Source organism: Ochotona princeps, chromosome 17, assembly GCF_030435755.1.
Source record: "Ochotona princeps isolate mOchPri1 chromosome 17, mOchPri1.hap1, whole genome shotgun sequence".
Taxonomy (NCBI): domain Eukaryota; kingdom Metazoa; phylum Chordata; class Mammalia; order Lagomorpha; family Ochotonidae; genus Ochotona; species Ochotona princeps.
This window is the reverse complement of record NC_080848.1, coordinates 31984324-32009387: the sequence shown is the minus strand read 5'-3', so window position 1 is coordinate 32009387 and position 25064 is coordinate 31984324. Positions and strand designations below refer to the sequence as shown.

Below are 25064 nucleotides of genomic sequence, written 5' to 3'. Positions count from 1 at the left end.
AGAGGAGGTCCAGGAAGGGCAAGATCCTCCAAAGATAGCTGTGGCTGCCTGACCACAGGTGAGCGGGCATGATGCCACACAGCATCACCACTGCAACCCATGGTAAGCCTGGTGTTGCCTTGCTTCTACAACCCAAACACAGAGGAACAAAGGCTCATCCTGATTGCCCACTGCTATGACTGACGATTCGGATACTCGCATCTTGTAAAAGGGAGCAGACTGCAGAGAGAAGGCGGGCAGAGCCTCCTTTCTTGTCACCTGAGAACGGGGGAGCGGGCACAGAGAGGACCCGGATCTGTGTCCTGGGTTCAGTTTCCCGGAGGTGATCAGAGAGCAAGCTGACTTGGCTGTGCCCTCAGATCCTAGGGTCAGCCGCAGATCCATACAAGAGGGACGCTGCATTCCTTCTGGCCTTCCTCAGGTCTGGGTCCCGACCAGTGGGCTGGTGGGCACAGAAGAAGGACTCCCTGTTTCCTTCCTGGAACCTGTCATGTGTCAGGAGCTGGCCTTCCCTCCACCACTCCCACTTCACCCCCCAGCCTCATGACTGGTCTGCCTCAGCAGTGGGAGGGTGAATAAACCCTGGGTGACACTAATTGCCATCAAACACAGGGACCTAATGAGAACTCGTCTTCTCTGAACTACTAGAGCAACTTCCATCCCCAGGGCCTCCAGGAGCTCCGGACAGACGTGGGGGAGGGGCTCCCCTGGCCCCAGAATCAAGCTGAGGCCACTGTCAGCCAGTCAGCCAACATCCAGGGAGTAGGAAGGCTTCCAGCAACAACACATCAAGCCCATTTTCCAAAAACAAAGTCACTCTCCTGGATGAAAGGCAAGTCAGACTCAAAGGGCTAAGAATCAGTCAGGCACATGATTGAGGGGAGCAGAGACCAGGCCCCAGTGGACCTTGTGCTGACCTGCCTGGCCCCACATTCTCCACCTGGTTAGGTGCAGAGGTATGGTGAGAGATGACCCTCAAACAGCTCTCTTGCACAAGGGTATTAGACCTGTGGTGTTAAAGACCCTGTCCCTCTGGAGTAGGATTGCACTCAGACCTGGTCTCTAAGGGCTGGGGCGTGACTCCCAATCACTGCCATTGATCCAGTGTCTGATTGACGGTTGACTTGCAGGGTCTGATCTAGACTGTGCTCTAATGGACCTGGCCTGCTGGTGGGAAGGAGCGCCACCAGCCCAGCCTCTTCTTCAGCAGGTACCTGGGTGAGTGTGCCAGGGGGTAATTCCCCAACCCCCACTCAGGCCCCCGCCGGAAGCTCTGCAAAACAACCTGTAGGAGGGCCCTCTCTATCTCCTCTCCCCCACCCCCGCCCAGTAGTGTACTCGGTCTCTCCCCAACTGCGCCCCCCACCCCATTCTCGCAGAAGCCGAGCCCGAGAGCTCCCACGCTGCCCGCAAGGAGCCAAGCGCGGCAGCTAGGCTAATTCCCACCCGGAAACCCTCACGCAGACTTTGGGGATGGGGGGGTAGGGTACCCCTACCCGCGCCTCTGGCAGAACCGCTGCAAAACACCTCCGGCGCCCGAGGGAAGCTTACATCCTCTGAAAAGGGACCTTGGCTACTGCAGCGGCAGCGGCGGCTGATGCAGCTTCCCCGGGAGCGACACAGCCGCCGCAGCCCGCAGGCCGTACTCCGGTCCCAACGCTAGTCTGCGTTGGAGAGGGACAAATAAAACCTCAACCCCCAGAGAACGGAATCGCAACGCCGGCCCCTGCCCGAGTCTCATTAAGCAGCGGCGCGCGCCCCCAAGGCTGGGAATGCGGAATGGACACGTGGACGGCGGAGGGGGAGGCGGGGAGGGGGCTCTCCGTGGCGCGCGAGCCGTGGGCCGCGCGCTCGGGACCCACGTGACCACGGGGACCCTGCGAGGGGAGGGGAGCTAGCGCGCCCAGCGCGGCGCCCGCCACTGCCCGGGTGGGCGCTGAATCCCGGTCGGGGGAGGAGGGCGGGCAAGCGCGAGTGTGTGTCTCTTTCGAGTCATTTACGGCGGAGCAGCCGGCGCGAGCGCCGAGGAGGCGGCGGCGGCGGCTTCGTGCAACTGTGGCTACCCGCCGCCTCCTCTTCCCTTTTGCTCCCGATTCTTCTCACCCCCGCCCCACACACGTCCACGGGGAGCCGGCCCCCCTGCCGGCACCTTCTCTCTGCTTGGCCCAGTAGGCACCAGCTGCCGCCTTCCCCGCCGCGGGCTGCGCGGGTGCCGGGTGCCCCGGTCCCTGGCGCCGCGCCCGCATCTCGCCTCCTGCAGCCCGGACTGGCACGGCGATCCGCTCGCCCAAACTGACTCGAAGAGAGCAGGCACCGCCGATGCCTGCCTGCACCACGACAGCGGGCGAACGAGCGTCCGGGGCAAGGCGGGGGAGGAGGGGAGACAGAGGCGTCGGAGACTCTGAATCCCGGAAAAGTTCAAGGTTCGTGCAGCTCTCCCCTCAACCACCCCAGGAAGACGAGGAGCGCGGCGAGGCAGCGCGCCCCTCAGCTTCAGGTGGTGAGCCCTGCGAAGGAAAGGGGTGGCCTGGAGCGGGCGGGCCGAGCCCCTGCCCATCCTACGTCGTTTGTGAGCGGGAAGCTGCGGTCGACGCCCTGGATAGGAGGGACTTGCGGCAGGGCGCATTAGCCGGCTTTCCAGCTCCCTCGCTCCTCCAAGCCCCTGTGGCCACCAGGCACCCCATTTCGGCCACGCCACCCTCACCCCGGCCGCCGAGCCGCTGCCCGGGGCGGGCCGCGGCGTTGAGCCTGGCCTGCGTCGAGCCCGAGCCCTGATCGAGGCTGGAGAGAGAGAGCGCGCTGGAGCCCAAGCGCGAGCTGAGCGAGGGGACAGACAACTGGCCGCCCGCCTCGGGCGTTCCGTCTGGGCGTCGGCGGTCTCAGCGCTGCACGGAAACTTTTCCTTCTCCGAGTGGATTAAAGTTGCCGGGATTTTTCTCTTTCTTTGCGAAAGAAACCGTTCCTTGGCACCTGACCTGGGATTTTTATGCTGAAGCTGCTGCAGGGCGCTCTGAGGAAGAAAGCCGCGCTATCCATGTGGGGTTACTTCAGAAACCGAGGGGACTGGGGCCGGCGCTGGAGAGCTGCACCCTCGTGCGACTTCGGACTGGAGCTGGGCCGCGGGCTCGCGGCACTCGGGACTGGGCTCTGAGCGGCCCCCGGCCCCGGGACTGCACGTGCGGCTCCCGGCTGGCTCCGCGGATCCTGCAGGGGGCACCAGCCTGGGGGCGGCCGAGGCTCCTCCCGCCCGGAGCTGCGCCCCCACCACTTCCGAGGGTGTAGCCGGTGGCGCCTGGGACGCCCCCTCCCCGCAAAGTGTCCCCAAATTGCACTTGCTTGCCCCCTCCCCCCTACCACACGCCTCAGCAGACAGCTGGGCGCACCGGCCACCCCGAGTTGGATGTGACCGAGCCTAGCCCGGGGCCAAGTCGTCGTCGGCTGTTGCCCCCTCAGGCCCCTCCCGCCCCCGGCTCGGCCATGGCCCCGGGGATGTCGGGCCGCGGCGGCACCGCCCTGCTCTGCCTCTCCGCGCTGCTCGCCCACGGTAAGTGTCGCGGCGCAGACTCGGGGGTGAAGATGCGGCGGGAGCTGCTGGAGAGGGCGCCGGGAAGATTCAAGAAAGGAGGACCCCCCAGCTCGCTCCCAACCCCCACCCCAACTCGCAGTCGCCTCTCCCAGCTTGGCGTCTCGGGCAGCAGCTCGAGTGAGCGCTGGTTCCTATGCCCTCCTTCCCTTCAGAGGGACCAGAGGCTGAGAGCGGGTCGAGGTGGAAACGAGGAGCGGAGGGGGTCTCTCCAAGCCTCCCCGGGTTAGGAAGAAGGGTCCAAGCCCGAGAGTCTGGGGGCGTGTCTGCCCACAGGAGACCAGAAGCGCCCGGGGATCCGCTACCTCTCTCTCCCCGGCCGCCGCCCCTATCACCCGCATCCTCCCGCTGCAACCGGCCGGGCTGGGAACTGTCGGGATCGCGGGGGATCTAGTGTACCCCTGGCCCTGGCGCGCAGGCCGGTGCGGCCCCGCACTGCCCGCCGCGTCGCTTCCTGCGGCTGTCTTCGCGAAGGAAGTGTACCGGCAGGGGCCCGGGAGCCGCTGCCTCTCGCCCGCCCGCGGGCCTGTGAGCTGCATCTAAATGGCCGGCCTAGCCGAGCCCGGAGGGCGGGGGTCCGGGCAGCCGGCGCCGGCCGGGCCCGCGGACAGAGCGCGGAGGGAGCGGGCTCTGCGCTCTCGAGCTCTGCAATCTGTTGCGTCTGCTCCCCAGGCTCGCCCGGGGCTCCGCGGTGCAGGGAGAGTAGAAGAGGGACGGGCCCAGGATGGCGCGCTTTGCTTGTGGGACGTCGGTGAAGCGTGTGGGGTGCGTGGGTCTCTGAACAGTCTCCCCCGACCCCACCCCTAGGGGAACTCGGACCCGGCTTCACGAGGCTGCAGGTGGCCTTCCGCAGGCTGGAGACGCTCCAGGAGGCGAGGGGCGCTGACCAGGAGAGGGAGAGAACTCTGGGGAGCAAAATGGAGGCCCTGTACCCACTCCCCCAGCATTTAACCTCAGACCTGGGACAGGTTTCCCGCTGCCGAGGGCGGGGGTGGAAGGAGGGCTTCCTGCCCCGTGGTGCGTGGGGGTTTCGATGGAGCAAGCAGTATAGCTGCTCGCATTTGCTTGGAGCTGGCCCACATCTGCCCACTCCCCCAAAAGCCTGCCCTAGCTGGCCAGGAAGACCCCAGAGGTCCCAAACCAGCCGCCTTGGACCCTAAGCCAGATGCTTTCGTTTTCCAGGTTGAAAGAAAAGAAAAAGGGAATGGGGCCCGCTGGATCCTAAGACTATCGGGGAGCTTGGAGCAGGCTGACCTCCCCAGTGTGTGGCATCCTTGTTCCTGGCTGCTGGGTGACTCCCTGCAGCTCACTGGGGACAATTAGCCTCCGTTCTTCCTGGGGTTAGGATCAGGCAGGGCAGCGAGCCAATGGTGCTGGGCAAAGGGAGTGGGAGTGTGGTGGGGAACCAGAAACCTCTGCTCTCTGTGCCAGAAGAGGGTGGGCAGGAGGGCTTGCCTGTTTGTCTGCTGGAGGCTCCTGGGCAAGTGCTCCTGACCCTGCCCTGGCGAGTACCCAGCTGAAGGAAGCCAGAGAGCTTGGACCTTGGGTCTAGGTGTGGTTCTGACCGCCCCTTTACACCTTGCTGTCTGGGCTGCCCTCTCTATGCCAGCCATGGTCTGTCTCTGGGCATCCCCCTCCACTCACCTTCCTGACCAAAGCCTGGCCTGATCAATCCTTTCCCCTCCATACCCTCCCAGGATCCTGCCTGCTTCCTTCCTGTGCTGCCTTTCCTGGCCATCTAATCACTCTCATTCTTGCTACTAAGCACCAGTGTCTTCCTTCTCTGTGCCCGTGGGGTGCTGGAGCTGTGGCCTTCTTGTCTGTCTACACAGCCATTGCCCAGTGCATGACACAGAGCTAGCTCAGCCAGGGGCCCAGGGTTTGAACATATGGTCAGAAAGAAAGGATCAGAGGAGACTGAGGGTGAGGGTGGAGGAGGTCCTCCTTCCAAGCAACTCCCCTTGGCCCTAAAGTCTCTCCTTCTTGGGGAAGGATGCTAGCGGGGTGCTTGCAGCTGAGGGACTCCCTCCTGATGGATAAGGTCAGATACACAGAATCCATCTCTTCTCCTCCAGGGCTGCCAGACACCAGTGGTCCAGCCAACCCTTTACTCTCAAAGGAAGAGGCTCTTTGGACTTGATCTCACTTGGAGCCTGTGCTGGGTTGGGCATGGAGGGACGGTTATGGTTTTCCGTGCCTGGCAGGCTACTGAGGCCACAGGGTTCTGACCACACAGCCAGAAGGGGAGCCAAGTGGCCTGGGTGTCTGCCTGCCTCTGGCGCCATCAGGCAGCGACCTTGGGCTGCCTCTCTCATCTTGGACTGTGCTCCCCGTTTTCCACAAGCCAAGTGGTCTCTGGCCATCCCTTTTCCTCTAAGTGTGCCAGGACTGCTGGGCAGTGAGCATGTGTGATGGAGGAGGCTCAGTCCTGGCCTGGCTTAGAGGGCTGTCCAGACACCCCCTGTCCTGTCATCAGGCCATCTTCCAGGGAACATCGGCCAAGGCTGCTTTCTTTGGTCAGGGGTCTTTGGGTGCAGGGGAAAAATCTGTTCTATTGTTAGTTTGAATAGAAGTGTGAATAGAAGTGGTTCGATCTGTCACTGAGTGGATACTTCCAGCCCCCTGCCCATTTATGAGCTCCACAAGTGTCCTAGGGCCTTCACGCACTTGTCTGCCTCTTCCGTGGTCACTTCCATGGCCTTACCCTCTCATACCCCTCCATGCACCCTGTGAAGTTTCCTGTTTTCTCACTAGCCTCCCTTTCTGCCTTTGCACCTGCCAGCCCCTCTGTCTGGAACACACTGCTCCTAGAAAACTTTCCCCAACCTTCAAAGTCAGGTACCACCTCCTCCAGGCAGTCTTTTCCCAGCAACTCCTCACTCCCCGGTAGAAGCAACTCAGCCCTTCCTAGTGCTGTCTTGGCACTTTGCCCTGCCCTTTTAAGCCCTCCAGTCAATTGTGCATGGGCATGTTGACCTGGGCAACCCTCCAGATCCTCCCAAATCTGCATCAAGGGCAGATGCTTCATCTTCTGTGTTTCTCCCTCATTCTGCAGTAGTTCTCAGAAGAAATAAATGGGGTGAGAGGAACACTGTGTGTTGAGGGACCCTCTCAATTGCCAGGGGAACTCCAGAATGTGGGGCAAAAGAGGGGCAGGGGAGGACACGGGTAAAGGCAAAAGGGAAAGCATGAGGGGATGGGGTGGGCACAGGGGAACACCTAACCTTGCAGGGTGCAGAAGTGGTGCCCCATGACATTCTGAGTATGTGGTTTTGTTGCATGTGGGAAACACCCCTGCAGCCTCAAGTCTCTCAGGCGGTTTGTCCACACCCTCGCCCATGCCCTGGCTCACCCAGGCTCTGGATCCCATTGGAGATGGGGGGACAGGTGGGAAGATGGGAGTCCCTCAGGAGGTCCATTACTGGAAGGCTGCCTACCTCCCCACTCCCACAGCCCCCTCTCCCTCTGGCTACATGGAGCTTGGTGCTGCCACTCAGCCCTGTTAATGTTTTAGACCAGTAGGTGGGGATGTGTTATAAACTTGGTGGCAGAAAATGAGCTTTATTGGAATCCATTCTGAAGACTGCTGGGTGTTTGGCTGCGGGAAGAGGCAAGGCCACTGTGGAACAGCAGGGTGGGCCCCAGGTACACGCTGGGCTCTGCACCACAGACCTGTCGACAGCCTGCTGACCCCAGGCCTAGATGGGTAATGAGTGAGGAACTGCAGAAATGAAGAACTGAGAGGCCCAAGCTCCGACCACCTGGTGCAGCCCTCCCACCCGGGTCAGGGTCTCCCTTGATAGCTCAATATGTAGCCAACATCCACCACGCTGAAGCGATGGCCAAAGCACCAGGTCTCACTCCTCATGTGGATGAGCAAGTGGCCACACAGTGGAAGGGACTGGCCAGGAGCCCTGTGTGAGTTCAGTCTGCATCAGGACCCATTCCAGGGCCCAAATGGGGATCCTGGATGCTGCCTGGCAGCTTCTGCCACCTCTGGTACCTGCTCAGGGCACTCTGTCCAGGCAGGCGTTTCTAGGCTGGGGCCCTATGGCAAGCAGTCCCACCCCTCCAGCAGCCATAGAAGATAAACCTCAGCTCACATATAAGTGCAACAGAGAGGGACTCTGCACCACGTCCACTAGGGTGCTCCAGCACCAGATAAAGGTGAGGAAAGGCCTCAGACTCTTCACATTTAAACCAGAGCCGGCAGGACTCAGGACACCCAGGTTCAAACCCCCTCACCTCGGTTTCAGCAGTTTGCTGCATAGCTACAAACAGTTCACCTCCCCTTACCAGGCTTCTCCTCCTCGACTGAGTGAGAGGGACAGTGCTAGGCAGGCCCTGCCTGGAGCAAACAAGCACCTCCCCCAGCCTGCTCTCTCTCTGTCCCCCGCCCCTGCGGCCCTCCACGGCCTCCTACAGCAGAGCTAGCCAGTGGACAGGTTCTCCTCCTCAGCCTCCTCCCCAGAATCTGCCTTACTTCTTTCTTGCCTGTGCTCAACACAGAATTTTAATAAGAAATTAATGAACCAGTTGTGCATGTGCATTTTTTTAAAGAAAATAAATGTCTTTTTCTATTCTCCTCCTCTTTTTTAATGCAAGAAAAAAAGTGGACTCCTTTAGTACCAGCTCAGCTGGTTGGACCTACTTCCTGAGGTCCTCTAAGATGGTACAGTGTCGGGGGGAGTCCCAATCCACCACTAGCTAATATGACACCAGTCTCTGGGAAATGAGGGGCCAGCGGGGTAGGGAGGGGGATACTGGCAGCAGGGAAGCCTGGACGGTGCCAGCAAAGGGCAGGCCAGGCAGCAGAGTGACCTGGGCCCCCACACGCTGATTCCAGATGTAATTATCTCCTTTCTGCTGTTTGATTTTTGTCCCTTTCAGCGCCCCCTCCCTCACACCTGCACTACACACACCTCTGTCCCAGGCCTCACCGGCCAGCAGACAGCTGTAGGATGAAGTGGGAAATGGAGGCAATTACCTAGATAATTCAGTGCTTGTGGTGAGAATGAATGAATCCAAGAATGAATAATTCAGTGCAAAAAAAGGGGGGCAGGAAAGATAATTGAAGAAAACGCCTTTTTGACTAAATTATCCAGATAATTATCCGCAGTTAGAAAGTCCTGTTTTGGATCAAACATGAATCCTTGTTGCAGCATCCCACTCTCCCCTCTTTGACCTAAGAGAGGGGCAGCTGGCTCCTCTCCTCCCTGGAATTGCTTTTCATGGCCGCCTCACATTGGCAGGTGGCAGGCAGGATGTGTGCTTGCTGGCAGCCTTGTCAGCTTACCTGGGCCCTCCTCCCAGTGTCCTTGGAGCTGTGAGAGGGATGCTCTCTGGATCACCAAAAGTGACCCCAGGCCCGAGATTGGTAGTAAGTTGAGGAACTGCAGAAATGGAGAGGCCTCTGAATGGCCTTCCCATGAGGAATCCGGGACTGCACGTGGGATGTAGCAGGGAAGGTTCCTGGCCCCACATGAGAACAAGCAGCCACAGACACACCAAGTCTGTTACTTTTAAAATGCTTATGTGTTTCCTTGACCTGTTTTTATTTTTTCAATGCTTGTTTATTTTCATCTTGGATTGTGAAATGATAGAGAAATCTTCCATTTGTAGGTTTACTCCACAAATGCCTGCAACAGTCAGGGTTGAGCCAGGCCCAAGCTAGGGACCAGAAAATCTGTCCAGATCTCCCATGTAGGTGACAGGCACCCAAGCCCTTGAGCCATCCACCTGCTGCCCCTTAGGTGCTCTTTCTCAGGAAGTTGGATGGGAAGCAGGACAGGAACCGACACTCTGACGTGGAGTGCTGACATCCTGGATGGCAGCTTAACTCGGGGGCCACATGCCTGCTTCTCTGTTTTTCTAAAGGAGGAAAAGGAGGCAGAAAATGAACCTGCCCTTGGAAGCACCAGTATGCCAAGGGAGGGAGGCACAGTCTCACGTTGGAGTCCTCGGTCTGATGAGGGAGGCACAGGTGCAGCCGTCAGAGGTGCAGGGGAGGATATGACAGTGAGGGTGAGAGCTGTGCAGCCTAGGGGTTGCAGGACTGTGCCCTGCAAGATGCTGCCCTCTGTGTTTCTGTCCCCTCAGCCCCCAGGATTGCTGAGCTGGCTGTGGCCCAAAAGCAAGTGTATTGGGCAGGGGGCGTTTCTTGGTACAGATGATGCCGCAGGCTTGTCAGGGTGTAAGCTGGGCGTGTGGGCCCACACTCACGCACATGCCCACTCAGTCACTCAGTCATGGTCACACATGGCTGCCCCTGAGAACACCAACAGTTCTCAGCAATTCAGAGCCGTGGGCTCACCTGATGCTCAGAGGCCACTCTGGGATGATACACTGCCCTCCGCCTCCCTGGACAGAAGACAGAGCCAGAGTCCTGGCCGCATGAGCTTTGCAATGAAGCTTTCTGGTTCTCCTGAGAGAGGTCTTCCTGCCATGACTCCCTGTCCCTTGCAGGCTGGGGCTGGCATGGAGGTGCGCGGAGACACGTAAGTGAACCCACCCCAGCTGGGTCACAGAGCCCTGAACTCTCACTCTGAGCCCCTTTCTCCCTTGCTTTTCCTGCTTCCATGTCCCACTAACGGGTCATGCTCTGCTCAATGTTAGAGCCTTTGTTCATGCTGTCACCTCCGAACAGGATGCTCTGCCTGACCTGCCTTCACTTCCCGCTAGCAGGCTACCCTGATGGTCAGGATGAACAAGGCCCCGAGGCCCCCTGCAGCATGTTGTTGAGGGACCAAGCTTCACCTGCGTCCTGCTGGTTTTGTGTTCACCTGCATCTGCACAGTGTGTGTTATGTCCCCATCCCTGTGTGCCTGTGACCCTGACATGGATGAAATACCTGACATCAGGTAGCCATGATGCTCTTTACATAGAGCAAATGAACATAGACACACACACACACCCTCACTGGCACTCAGGAAGCGTTCAGCTGGTGTTCACTGCACTCGGGCCAGGCCCTGTCCTCAGCTTCTGACTGTAATTGCATGCTTAACAAACCCCCTGCAGCCTGGAGGCTAGGTTCTCAAGAGGGGAAATAAGTGAGACGCACAGGAAATAAGCACATTAGGTATGCTAGGAGGCAGCAAGGGCCATGAGCAGATGCAGGCAACTGGGGTGCTGAGGGTGTAGACAGGGGTGTGCCATGTTCCTTACCAGCTAGTAAGCCTGTTCGCTTGGAGGGGGTGAGGGAGCCAGTGCCCGAGGGCCTTGAAGCCAGAGGGACTGGCAACAGCCAGTGTGGGAGCCCCATGGGGAGCAGGCTTGGCATTCAGGGAACAGTGCCAGAGGGGAGGGCAGGAGCGGAGCACAGGGAGAGTTGGGTAGAGCAGGGCCCTGCAGGGCCTCACAGGCTCCTGTAAGAACATAAACTTGTGGACTGAGCCGGATGGGAGGTATGTCCACCTCCATGGGGTGTCTGGGACTCCGAGCACCCTTCCATTTCTCTTTGGCAGACCCTGACTTTGTAAATCACTTCTACCTTACCAACACATGAGTCCCTCAGGGTAGCAGGGCCTGGCTTCTCAGCCCCAGCCCTCACAGCTCTGATTTGGAGGTGTGGCCATCAGGAGGTCTGTACCCTTGTGCTCAGTGGCAGCTAGAGCCCCTGGCCCTTAAAGGCCTGAGCACTCGGCGACTCCCAGGGATTTGTTGCTTTGATCTCTCTCTCTGACAGTCCTGATCTTGTGTCTGCAGATGCCATGTTTGGTGGCCCTTCCTCCCACCCGCCCCCAGTCCCCTGCCACCTCATGACTACCCCAGCCAAGCCTCTTCACTGAGGGGGGTACCTGGCCCCGGGCAGCCCACACACTTCTCCCTTGCTCTGTCCCTCCTGGGGAGAGATGGGCTTATGGGGCGTCTGTCCAATGAGAGGGAGCTCTTAGATTGGAAATAGGAAAAATTGCGATTTTGCCAGATGCCAACACAGTAGAGAAATGATCTCAATTTTCTGTAGCTGTTCTCGGTGGGAGAAAAACTGCCAAAAGCCAGCCAGCCAGTCCTGTGCCCAGAGCTGTCGGAAATGTGGGAGGGGTGGAGGTGGGGGGAAGAGGCTGGAGCAGCGGGGAGAGCTGAGAGTGTGCCCTGTCCCTGAGGGGCAGTGACTTTCAGCACCCCTGCCTGGAACGTTGTCCCCTATTCCCTTCCTCCCAGCTCCACTGGCCATCTACCTGAGTCTGAGCTCGTTGAAGCAGCCAGTTACCTTGATGGTCCTTATTAACCGCACACCTGGCATGTGCTGAACACCAGGGATGTCCCCCTGGAGTGGTGGAGGCCTCCACTGGGCTTCAACTTGCCCTTGCCCTTCATGGCTTCCCTCCTCCACCCTTACCATTCCTCTGCACTGGGCTTGGGAACCAGACCACCGACTTCATCACTTCCTGTGTGATTTGGAGCAAACCACAGAGCCACTCTGTTCCCTCCTCTGCAAGTGGTCATAAAAGGACCCGACGTGGAGGGCAGTGCAACGATTCATCATGTTATTCCATGTCCAGTATTTAGAATCGTACCTGGCAGATAATAAGTGTGCAAAACTGACAGCTGTCAGTCATGCCGTCGTTAATAGTATTGGCAGATGTCAGGCACTGTGCAGAGTATTAAAAAAAAAATCAGGGAAACATGGCACCTGCCCCATACAGAGGAGTCTTAGGGTTGGTCCTATCTGCACCAACAATGACGATATCCAGAGTCGTGGATCTGTTGAAAGAGATCCTGAGTGGTTGTGGTTAGGAAGGGAGAAATCTCATAACAGACGCATCAGGGGAGGCTTCTTAGAGGAGGTGCTGTTAGGATCCCTTCCCCAGGTCCCAGAATTCTGCTTCTGGAATAACCAGTCAGCAGATACTCTACAGTCTGGCACCCCAAGGCACAGAATACAGAATGGGCAGAGATGGCTGCTGGCCTAGGAGCTCTCAGATCCAGGTGGGGGAGAGCCAAGGCCAGCTGTGAAGGAATGTAGGACATGAGGCTAGATGCAGCATACATGGCTGGAGCCAGGTCTCTACCTGGATGATTTCTGAGGGCCTCTCAGAACTTTGGCCCTATGTTCCCTGGAGCACTAAAGAGCTACTGAAAGTTATGGAGTGAGGGTTTGCAACACTCACTTTGCCTGGGGGTGCTGGGCAGATTGTTGCAATGTTGAAGGAAGTAGTGGCAGTAGCTGCCCCGAGGTGGGAGCCTTAGGATGGGAACTGGGAGAAATCACCCCACAACTACCACATGCCAAGGAGCCAGCTTTCAGACCCAGAACAGAGCTGAGTGTGGTGTGAGGACCTGCTCTCCCACTGCTTCCCTGCCCTGCTTGCCCGGCCCTGGCTTCCCACCTGCACAAGAAAGAGTCGCAAATGGAAGGTTGAGAGTTTGCTACTGGTTGGTTGTGCCGGGGTCTGCCTGTGATCCCAGCCGGGTCTGGCCCCTGGAGTGTGCTCGTCCCCCAAGGTAGAGCCCTGAAGGGAGTGGCCAAGTAGGAGGGAAGAGAGACCCAGGACCGCTCAAGCTGCTTTTAACACAGGCGCAGTCTCCGTCCTCATTTCTTACCCACAGTCAACCGGAGACTGAAGGGTAATGTGTACCAGGTGTCCAGGACCCATGTGGACCCCATGCAATCCCCAGGAGCCAGCCAGGTTGGAGGCAGGTGGTAGATACCTGAGTTAACCAAGGGTAGATACCAGTCCATGCCCTACTGTGGTATGGCCAGGTGGTCCAGAGCACACCCTTATCTGATGTGGCTCAGCTTACCCACCTGCCAAATGGGAGTGACGGCCTCAGCTCTCAGGCTGGGCTCCTGCATGGAGGAGGTCACATGGTACAAGTGCCAAGAGACATTCCGCATGCCTGTGGAAAGGCTTGAGTGGTTGTGGGTTTTCCTTGTCTGCCTGCTTGGAGCCAGCCTGGCTGTTTTGGAAGCATGTTAAGGTCAGAGCAAAGATTTGGCAAAGAGTTCTTTTCTGGTGGTTGGAGTTTCTTATGCTTTCTTTGGGGTTTTCCTCTTTCTCCCTACCGCTCCCCCCACCTTGCCTTTTATCCTTGATGCCTCCTAACAACACCTTGCTGATTTTAAGAATAGCAGTGGCCAGCTGCTGGCCCTCCCATCCTCTCTCCCAGGAAAGCAGCCACTGGCCTTACCCTGCACTCCCCATGCCAACGGTGACAGGAACAGAGAAGGTGGTCCCAGCTCTGGCTGTGGCAGCCAGGTCCCACTTCAGGGGGACAGAAAGGGTCTGACACCGGCCTCTCCAGCCTTATAGCCTGAAAACACATGGGAACAGACCAAGACCAAGGGGTGGGCCCTGAGGATCCTGGCCCCACAACCTCTGCCTGACCCTTCAGGAGGTGACCAGTTGGCTGGGAGCATATCAGTCTTGGGTATCAATTTCTTTTGTAAGCAGTAGGAAGAAGTCTTCCCCTTTTGGCAGCTTGGTAGGTAACACTCATGGCCCAGCACCATCAGTGCCGTAACCAGTGGCTCTCCATGGGGTCACCTCACCCCCGTCCACCCCGAGGACCCCCAGATCCTACCCTGCTGCCACACTCTCCATCTTTGCTCTCCTAGCCAACTGTGTGTACAAGCTCTGGCTCCTAGGAGAGCTCAGTCCAGTTTTTTTTTAAGATTTATTTGTTTATTTGGAAGATAGAGCGTGTGTGAGAGAGAGAGATTTTCCATCTGTGGGTCACTCCCCAAATATCACAATGGCCGGGACTGGGCAGACTGAAGATGAACTTCATCTGGAGTCCCACATGGATACAGGGACCCAAGCACTTGAGCCATCTTTTGCTACTTTTGTAGACTTATTAGCAGGGAATTGGATCAGAGTTGCAGAAGCTGGGTCTCTGGCACACTGATATGGAATGCCAATGTCCCAAGCATGGCAACTTTATCTACCGTGCCCCAGCACCAGCTCCTCCCTACCTTTGGCATAGGGATCGCTGAGCTGCACCCCCACGGTCCCGTAGAAGTGCACCAGGAGCCCCCAGTCTACTGGAATTTGTCTTGGTGTCATGAGAGAGAAAGCAAAAGAAACAGCTGGAATTAATGTTACAGCATTTTCACACCATCGATCTTAAAGATCACTGCTTCAACGTGCAATCAGTAGAAACAATTATGAATGAGCTATTTTGCATTGTTTTTTGTGCAGGCAGCCTCAGAGCTCCCTTGGGCATTTGGCATTTGCCAGTGGCACACTTTCATACCAGCCAACCAGCCAATCAACTAGACAGCTAGCCAGCCGCAGCGCCCCACAGCCACCTGGGCAGGACTGCCAACACCCAAGGTCTCTGCTGGGAGGTGTTTGGGGACCTCTGAGGCAGTGTTTTGGGGGCTGGCTCCCCTTTTTGCAGTCTTTCTTGGAAACACTGTGTCCTCTCGTAGCCTGCCCAGCCCCAGTGTGATTCATGCTGACCATGGGGCCGCCCACTCTTTCACTGCCTGGACACCCTGTATTGCTGCATTCTAACAACATCTAATCCTTTGTCTACTTATTCATTTATCTGCCTCATCCCAGCTGTGTGGTCCTGGGGTGGCAGGGTGGAAGCTGCTTAACTCCTCTGGCTCGATTTCCACCTGTCTGCAGTGGGATGATACAAGGAGCTTCCTCATATGAAGTTGTCAGAATGAATGGATGAGTTAGTGCCGTACAGCGCTGGGAGCCGTGTCCACCAGAGAGCTCTTTGTCCTGTCTGGGGTAGGGGCAGGAGGCGTGGATATCTGAGGATCAGATTCTCATCTCTGAGGGTCCCTACCATGACCAAGGTGTATGGAGCCGTGGCAGTTGAATTGTGGCCACACACACCCTGTCCCATGGAGGCCTCACATCCTCACCTGTGAAATTGTTCGTTACAACCCTCACTTTATGGACAAGGACGCTGAGGCATGGAGTAGCCAGCTTCCCTCCTCCTCTCAGTCCTGTCCCACATACACTCCTGCTGGTTCCTTTGTCCTTGGTTGTCCCCGAACCCCCAGAGGACCCCAGCCTTGTGGGGAGCTGGGGCAGGGACAGAGCCTGCCGCTCCCCACCCCTAGCCACACCCTGCTGAACCCCATGTCCATGCCAAGCTGATTTACATAAAACCATCCCCAGGCCCTGCCTTTAAAAGTCTTCATCTTTCCTCTTCTCCCTAAACGGCCTCTAAATGATTTCTGTAAATTGCTCTAAGTAGCTAAAAAAAAAAGAAAAGAAAAGAAAGAAAGAAATAATAATAACTCAGCCACTGGCTGCCTGACCAGAATGTCGATGACTCCCCTCCTGCCTGGCCACAGATCTCAGCTCCTGCCTGCCAGCCTGGGGGCTATCCCCGCTATGCCAGGGCACCACAGTGTCCCTCATCAGACAGGGAGCTCATCCGGGAAGCTACAGCTTCCTCCCTTCTGCCCAACCCCCCGTGCCTCCCTCGTCAGGCAGGGGTGTTCCCATGAAGGGGTTTCCCATGGACAGGGCTGGGGGCCCTGGGAAAGAAGCCCCTGGGCCTCTGAATGTCCCTAGTTCTGCAGCCATTTCTACCATGACACCTCATTTGTCCCACCCCGTCTTAGAAATCTAGATGCTGGTGTCATTGATTCCATCACACATTCATTCATTCATACTAGAACGCTTTCCTGAACACCTGAGCTGGAGCATCCATGACCAAGGTCCCAGGCACAGCCTGGATTCTCCTGGGGACAGAGCATCCTGCCCAGGGGCCCACTGAGGCAGCGTCTTCTCGGGAACTGCCCCACCCTGGCCCCGGCCACCAGCATGACCTTCACGGCACTGACCTCTTTTCACTGTGGGCCAAGGAGGGGTCTCCCTGAGGCAACAGACCGCTCCCCTCCAACCCACCCTCAGCCAGCTATAGGAAGGGCAGTGTCTCCTCTGCCGCCATTCAGGACTGGCCATGTGTAGGTTCCCCCATTGTCCCCTGTACTCCTCTGCCCATGGAGCTCCAGGCCTAGGGACCTCAGTGCTGACAGCCCAGGTTCTACACTAATGGTGTGGCCTTGAGCAAGTCCCTTGCCCTATTCTGAGATGAGACAAAGATTGGGTGAAATTCATGGAAAATAGCAGTGTATTCACTATGCAATGCAGTGTCTAGAATAACAACGTGCATTATGTGGAATACACACGCTGCCTAAGCTGTGGATCAGAATGGTTGGATCAAAACCAAGTTGCTGGTTGGAAGAAGACTTGGGGTGGGGTGGGGTACCTCATCTGTGCCTGCTTCCACTGTCACCCCTTGGCAGTCCTTGAAATGCCTCCACGGGGCCCAGCTGGCAAGTCCTGGGTTCCCTAATCCCTTCCTAAGGCCACTTCTTCTGTGCCATTGGGGACCTGGCAATACTGTGGGTGGGGGCACTCCCACCACCTGTCCACTTCCTGATTCCCAGGAGCCTGGCTCTGTTTGTAGCTGGTGAGGGTGAAACCCAGGAGAAAACCTGGCTCTTGCTGGGGCCCCAGGAGCCTCTGGGATCCTGCTGCGGGTGTAGCCCCTGGTGAGAAACCAGCAGGACCCACCTTGAGACAGCTGTGCCTGCCTTTGCAGAGGGCAGGGTTGTTCCAGATGAAACCAAACCCATTTGTCATCCTTCTGCGCCCACTTTGATATGCACATGAGGAAGGAGGAGAACAGACACAGCCCTCTGCTTCCTCTCCCATTTAATTGGAACCCAATTAAGTGAGTAATCGTTACAAATGTGAAATTACCTTCCACCAGCTTGGGGGTGAGAGCTGGCATCCTGCAGTGAGCTTTCGTGACCCCTAGTGGGCCCTGCCCGGGCCAGCTTGGGTTTCCTCAGAGTGAGGGCAGGTGGGCCTCTGGAAGTCTTGACCCTTCGTCTGAAAAAGTTGTGGTGGGAAGGGGTCCCATGTGGCCCTGGCTGCACAACCTGGCTGTCAGGGGCCTATAGCTTCCAACCCCCACTGTTCACACACAGCCTGGCTCCCTGGGCTGGGACAGAGCTTCCCATCCCAGAGCTCAGGCTTGCTTGCTTGTAGGGGCTGCTCTGAGGCCAGCAGATGGGAGTCAGTGGTCCCATGGAGGTGTGGACATGGGGTCCAAGGAGAAGCAGGGAGCAAGGGACGTAAGTAGGACACAGCCGCCTCAGGCCACCTTAGTTCATCCACACACCCAGACACCTGCTGCCAAAGGTAGGCCAGGAGATCTTAGGCAGTGTGTGTATTCTACATAATACACATTGTTACTCCAGACACTGTATTGCCTTGGAAGATGGACAACAGCAGGTTCTTGGGGCTGCCCGTAGTGGGTCTCTCTGGAGGAAGCAGGAATGGGGGTGCATGCAGAATTAGAGCACGGAAGATGAATGATCCACATTAGGGAGTGTCCCAGAAAGCTGCTTCAGCAACACCCCTCCACACACAGAGCTCCTAGCCCTCCGCTGTCCACTCTGAGTGCATGCTGTCCTGACCTTCGGGGCCAGTTTACCCCAGGGTGGCCTCTATGCTGGGACTCTAAGGGTGTGGACTGCTGAGATGCGCAAAGGCTGCTGTGCAATGGGGGCAAGAATGCACTCTGGCGTTGTGCATGCAGGTTCATGGTAAGGAGAGTGTCTGTGAGAATGGGTACCCTGCAGGCAGTTCTCAGCCTTGGCTGCTCATCCAAGAGAGCTGTTGTAAAGCTCCGTGTGCCTGGGTCCCAGCCTGCAAGAATCCGCAAGGCTGGGGCTCCCCAGATCTCATGCCTGCTCCATGGGCCAAGGCTTCCAAAGCTGCAGGGGAACATGGAGGCCCAGGGTGGTAGGGAGAAGAGGAGAGGACCCTGCGACAGGAGGAGGGATGTGGAGAAGGCATTGAGGACGCATTTGTCCTGAGTGCCACTGAACAGGGACACTGTTGTGTTTCTTGCCCCCGAACCCCCCGTCCTAGAACCCAGAACTCCAGCTTCCCTTGGGACACTGTTCAGTCCTTTTATGCACATAATAGGTATTCAGTCCGTATTTATAAGGTGAGTTATGGGCAGGGTCTGGAGGACTAGCCTGGGAACCTAACTGCTGGTGACTACTGCTCCAGAACCTGTGCTAATGACTCCTAATGGTTCTGTCTCTAGGGAAACACGCGGAAATGCGTCTCTATGCTTGGCAGCCTATTTCCCATGGAATCTTGATAAGCAGCTTGTTAATAACTTGGAGCACGCCCTGATGTGTGCCTGTGTTTGTGCAAGTGTGCATGCATGTTTGTGCAAGTGTACATGAGTGTGCCTGTGTGTGAGAGAGGGAGAGATTCTGCTTTGAATGAACATAGCAAGGACTCCACCCCTCTCCCCCACCCCACCCCCAACAGGATCTGTCCTGAGCTTGACCCCAGTGGTGTGTTGATGGCAAAGGCAAAGTGGAGAATCGTCAGAGGGAGGAGGGCCCACAGTCCAGGGCAAGCAGAAGAACTGGGCTTGAGATGTGGCCCCGACTGAGCTAAGGTCCTGGATGTACACCTCCCGCCCTCACCCCACCCCCGACACACACAGTGAGCCTCCTGCAGGAACCTTCTGAAGCACCCTTGGCTGGACAGCCGAGAGCAGCCCACTGGGTGACAGATTCCAGGCAGGACAAAGGCAGAGGCAGCTGCAAGAGAGAGCACAAAGCAGAGACCCTGAGGCCATGGGGACCCACAGTCCACCAAGGCACAGCTCCCTATGGGGCCTCTGTGGGTGCTGATTGGGACTGAGAGGGGAGGGGCTGGCCTACAGAGCCCTGGGGTGAGGAGTTTGAGCCACCAGGAGACAGCCTTCCAGGGGGATTGTCAGGAGCCCGGGTGAGGAAAGCAGAGAGAGGCTGTGAGAGTGCCTGGCGGAGCAAAGGCTTCCTTTCTGCCAGGAAGTAGTCTCTGCAGGGCTCCTCTGGTCAGCTGGGGCTGGGCAGGCAGGGAGGGTAGGGTAGGGGGGACCTGCCACACCTGCACTATCCCATCCCAGGCCTGGCTGTTTCTGTCCCAAGAGTCCCAGTCCTGCCTCCTGGAGTTGGAGAACTCCCAAGAGGCAACCATTATGGGGGAGATGACCCCGATGGCCTTGTCCCTGGCCACACAGAGTGACAGTGATTAAGTGCACGAGCAGCTGGGCCATTGGGGCCTCCCTGCCGCTAATGTGGGTCAATTAAGCCAATTTATCTTTGTTGACTAGAGGTCCCTTCTTGGTAATGGCTGTAGCTCCTCTGGGACCACCAAGGGAAGAGGCAGTCACTGGTCACACCTGCCTGCCCCTTGTGACCCCTCACCCCACCCAAGGGCCTCTCCCTGCCCCCCTGTCTGCCCTGCAACTACCTGCAGGGGAATCTCACTACACAGGTGCACAGTTAGGAGTTCTCAGACAGGGAATGGCTCCAAGCTCATGTAAAAACAGGGATCAGAATCCACACAGTCGGACGTGCCACCCAGCTCTGCTCTGCTCATCATGTTGGCCTCTGCAGTCCATGGCCGGCCTCAGGAGCTCTCTGCTGCCCCTGATACCCTTGAGGGGCTCCAGAGAACATGGTTTGAAAACCACTTCCCCTGTCCATCAGGCTGCACTTCCCATGAACACCAGGGACAAGGAGTTGCTTGTGTCTGCAGATAAAAGCCAGCTGCCCATGCTTGATCTCCTAGCTGAGGCAGGGACAGAATGTTCTGGAAGAAGTAGTAGTTCTTGCACTCCCCTTGTTAACTCTGCCAGCAGCACTTTCCTTGGCAGAGTCCATCAGCCCCCATTCTGTGTGCCCTTAGCATCGCTTTCGGCCCTTGTGGGTCTGGCCCCATGAGATCTCTACAAACTCTGCCTGGTATACAATAGGCCCATGACAAGCTTAGCTAAGACTAGAATACCCCAAGCCTAGAGAGAAAGTGCTGTGTTGTCAATGGCAGTTGCTCACTTTCATTACTGAGCACACGCTGTGTGCCCAGCACTGCATGAGGCACAGGGCACATCCTCACCACAAGCCCAGGAGGGCTTGGTTCTTCTTTCAGCACCTTAGGGGACAGGAGATGGGCACTCACTAGGGGTCACACAGTTCCCTCAAGCTGGCAAGAGGCAGTGCTGGGGTTCTGAAGCCAGGTCTGTCTGTGCTTGTACCTACCACCAAGAACCTGGCTGCTTGGAGCTGTCCAAGGTATCAGGATGCACAAAGAGGGCCTTGCCGACCTACTGCTGCCCACAGAGCTGATAATGTTTCCTTTTGTAATCATCCATGAAGCCCTAAGCAAGCAGACTCAGATCCCTTGTCCTCAGATGTCACACAGGCATTCAGGACCGAGCACGCATGCTGGGAGCAGGAACAGCAGGTCAGCTTCAGAGCTTTCTTCACATTTTGTGGGCCCAGCAAGGCTGGCTCCTTCTGGACTAAGAGGGTCAAGTGCACACTCAGCGTCCTCACCTTGGTAAGTAGGGTCAGGGAGGACAGGGGCAGCCTCTGAGGAACGCCTTCCTTGGCCAGTGTGAGTGACCCCTCCCCACAAGCCAGCCAGCTCATGCCTCCCTCCCTGGCAGCCATACCTGCCAGAAGGAGGGCTGAGATGATCCCTCTTTGGCACCACAACTCACATTGGGCCAGAAGGTTGCTTAGTAGCTGTTGCTGTGATAATGGCACATAACAAACCAGCAGGATCTCATTGGGCCAAAACTTCACAGGCACCCCTTCCTCTGCGGAGCAGCTCTGAGTCCAAGGAGCCAGTCACTCATGTTCAATCCTGAGTCAGCCTCCCATGAAATTGCATCTACCCTGGATTTCGGGAGAACCTACTGTGTGTCTGCTGGGACTGGGGCTGCAGGGCTGGGTGTCCCTGGCCACCTCCTCGGGGACTCACACAGGCTACAGGGGAAGCAACAGGGTAGCAGGGGCAGGTGCTCCTGGAGGGGAGCATAGGGCGATGTGTGATGGGGTCAGGAAGGACCCTGACCATCACAGGGCCTCGCTCTGTTCTGTAAGGACCCTGTTCTTGTAGTCACACACACACACACGCACGCCCGCACGCAAGTGCATGGACACCCAGTGAGCAGCCTGCAGCTCCATTTGGTTCTGGCACCAACTGCCTGCAGTTAGCACAGACCCCACATGTTCATTCAGGGCTCAGTGCTTCTGCTCCCCACTTCAGATGCCAGCTGCAAGTGTTGGGGACTGCTGCTTCTGTTCAGCTGGGTTTCCAGCTGGAATTCCCAGAAACTCTGCCCAGCATCTATAGTTTGCTACAATGGCTTGTGGAACTTGGGGAAACCCTTAACTTACCATTACCTGCCAAGCAGAAAGGGTGCGACCATGGACACAGATGAAGGCATGGGTGAGGGCCTGGGGGGAGGTCTGGGAGGGTCCCGAATGCAGGTGCTGAGCGCCACCCTCCTAGTACTTGGATGTGCTCACCATGCCCGGGATTCTAGTCTCCCCGTGTGATTGATGGACAAATATCACTGGCTATTAGGGATTAGCTCAACTCTAGTACCTGCCCATTCCGCAGAGGTCACAGGGTGGTCCTAAACATGGTAACTCTAATCTCACATACTCTTGGTGACCTGCACATCTTCCTAACTACCTCATTAGGGATACAGATGTTGAGGTAGAGTCTCTCTTCCCCAGCACACCCAACAGGTGCTTTACGATCACAGCTCTCTTGACTGTGATCTTGGCCATGGCTAAGCTTCTACACGAAGTAGGGACAAAGCTTCTATCCAATGATGAGAGACTGGGCAGTAAAGCTGAGGCCCAATGACTGGGACTGTTGTCTTGATAGGAGTGGTAAAGTGTGCACCCCCAGTAGAATGAGCTATGAGCACAACTACACACAGACTGTGACCTCACACTGAGTGCCCCCCCACATTGGGGGCTGCAAAGAACTACTGGGAATGTGACCCTGGTCCCCGCCTTGTCTTTTCCTCTCAAAAATGAGAAACAGAGGGACAGTGTTTGGCATGGTGGTCAAGTTGTTGCTTAGGATGTCCATGTCCCATATCAGAGTGTCCAATCCAAGTCCTGGTCCTCTGCTTCTGATCCAGCTTCCTGCTGATGCAAACTCTGGGGAGACAGCAGGTGATGTTGGCCCCACTACTTGGGTCCCCTTCACCCATGTGGGGACCCCAGATTGAGTTCTGGGCTCCTGGCTTTGACCTGGCCAATCTGTGACCATTTGGGAAATGAACTAGTAGATAGAATCTCTCTCTCTCTCTTTCTCTCCCTCTCTCTCTCCCTTTCTTCCTTCCAAATAAAACTAAAATCCATTTTTAGAAAGAAAACCTAATTCAAAACATGAGGACAAGATACACTTAGCAGTTTGACCCAGCTGTGGGCATTTTAGACCACATAAGCACTTTCTCTCCAGCAGGGCAGACCGGGAGACAGATGGCCACGGCCTTAAAGAGGGTGTCACCTGCTCTGGTGTGGGCTCTTCCAGAGCCAGAGGGCTGTAGGGGACCTCAGAAATGTCGAGTTCAGTCCCCGATGTGATGTTTGGGGTCAGGAGGGGAAGCATGAGAGACCACAATGGAAGCCTCTAGCTCATGCCTGCACTCACAGCAGACAGCATTCGTCAGTTATGCTTCTCTTCCTCCCCTGCTCCCCAAATGCTGAACTTTTCTCAAGTCAGACTCCTTGGCGTGAGCAAGAAAAGTCTCCTTCCTAGCCTGGCCCTGAGGCAGTCAGGGCAGGCTCTCTGGAGGAGGTGGGATTTCAGTCTTTTCATCCTGTGGAGTTGAAAATTATTAAGCAGCTGTGAGAAAAGTCAGCTATGGTGGTGAAACTAGGACTGCGTTCATTTCTGTGCATGGCCTAGAGGTGAACTCTGCCTTAGTGCTCTGTTTGGGTCAGGACTGAGAATGGATCGGGGCAGTGGCGGGCAGGGGTGGGCTGGTGTGGAGCCTCCTGAGTTTGGGAGAGCAGAATGCAGTAACGTGTCTGTGAACAGAAGGGGGCTATCAAATGGGGGTGCCTGCCCTTCATCCCTGGACGCCAGGGACCAGAAGCCTTTTCCTCTCTAGTACATCCAGCCATACTGCTTGGCTAACGCTATAGCGTAAGCATCAGCAGTTGATTCTAGCACCTGCTTACATCTGTCCCTGGGAGCCCCCCTCTTCTCTCCCTTTGTATGGGGAGGGCCGGGAGGTAGGAGCCCCAGGCCAAGTGCTACCCTGTGCACCAACACTTCTCTGCTCCAGAACCCCAGTGCCTCTGCATCCTCCTGCCCTGGCCTTCCAACAGACTGGTAAAGGTGCAGGCAGGATCCATGTGCAGCAGCCCATGTGAACACTCTCGACAACCAAAGCTGCCCCAGGGCTCCCTGGAAGCCAATTTCAGAGTCCCAGGGTGAAACATACAGACTCTTCCTGGCATCAAAACCGCGTGCCCTCCTGGTGCCAGGCAGTCTGTGGCCCAGAATCTCAGTCCAAATTTGCCTTTTATCCTTGGCCTGATGTTGCCACTCTGCTCCTGGCCCCTCCAGGCTTTGCCACAGCCAACCTGCTGTTGTATTTGCACCTCTTGCTGGGCCCACGGGTAGGGGCTGCGTGGGCAGCTGGCTGTGCCTGGGGCTCCCAGGCAGCTCCACCGTGCTTCTTCACAGCCTGCGGTGCGTCCTACCTTTTAGCTCAGTTATTTATGTACTTGTCTCCCTGTTAGCCAGCAAATCCCTTAAGGGCAGAGACTCTCTTTTTAATCTCTTTCTCCCTGCCAGTTCCCAGCAGGGTCTTGTGAGAGAAGGGGTCATATAAATATTTATTTGCTGAATATCTGTATCGAATGTCGGGCTCAAAGCCCTTAGTCCTGTCCTGGGCGGTCAGGCTGGGTTGGTGCAGGATCCCTGCCCTCAGCGAGGTGTATATCTAAGAGAAAGAGGGATGTGTAAACTATGGCCCCTGACTGTTGTAATGACGAGAAGCAAGAGGTCTGTGCCTAGTCAAGCTTTGGGGAGCGATCAAAGACGCCTTCACAGAGGAGGTGGCATGTGGGAGAAAAGAAAGGAAAAGTGACACCTTCCAGAAGGAATGTGGGAGCAGGACAACAGAGATGGGGACACAATGTATGCAACGGCCCAAGGCCGACAGGATGCCACTGGAAAGGCCCAGCCGCAGGGGTGTGGGCTGGAGCGTGGGCAAAGACTCAAGAGCAGATAGCGGCATATCCTGTAGCACTGTGGGATGAAGAGATGTGGGCCTGGGCAGAGGAGTGGGGTGCAGGGAGGAGGGAGTGGTGCAGGGTCTGGCTCCTCTCCCACCCTTGGCTTTCCTAGTCTGTTCCGTGGATGCTTTGGAGGCTCCTTCTCAAGCCCTGAGTTAGAAGTGCTGCAGAAGCGTCAATCCATCAGCATGGTGCCAGGAGGAACAAGGCCCATTAGGGCCCAGGCTTTGAGGGGTGCCTAGAGCATGACAGAACCAAACAGCAAGGGCTCCATGGGGGGGGGGGTGTCACGCGGGAGCCAGAGCATGTTAGAATGGATCCCCAAATTGATCTCAACCCAACCGCAGGTGGGGAAGTCTTGCCCCATTTTGGAGACAAGAGGTCTAGACTCAATGACTGATCTTCAGATTGTCCCCGCTCAAC

The 25064-nt window shown here is 56.9% G+C and overlaps 1 protein-coding gene and 1 long non-coding RNA gene across 2 annotated transcripts in view; both read left to right on the top strand.

Moving 5' to 3' along the window:
- The first annotated feature begins 226 nt into the window (after positions 1-226).
- On the top strand, positions 227-1510 carry LOC131482408 (uncharacterized). Its single transcript, XR_009246969.1, has 3 exons — positions 227-322; positions 1131-1218; positions 1380-1510. It is a non-coding gene; the product is annotated as an uncharacterized LOC131482408 (long non-coding RNA).
- Positions 1511-2190: 680 nt separating this feature from the next.
- The window catches only part of TMEM132E (transmembrane protein 132E), a 45348-nt gene continuing 22474 nt past the window's right edge, over positions 2191-25064 (top strand). Inside the window, exon 1 of the mRNA XM_058676212.1 lies at positions 2191-3544. Within this exon, the coding sequence (XP_058532195.1) occupies positions 3478-3544 (67 nt within the window). The 5' untranslated portion in view covers positions 2191-3477. The remainder of the gene's footprint in view (positions 3545-25064) is intronic.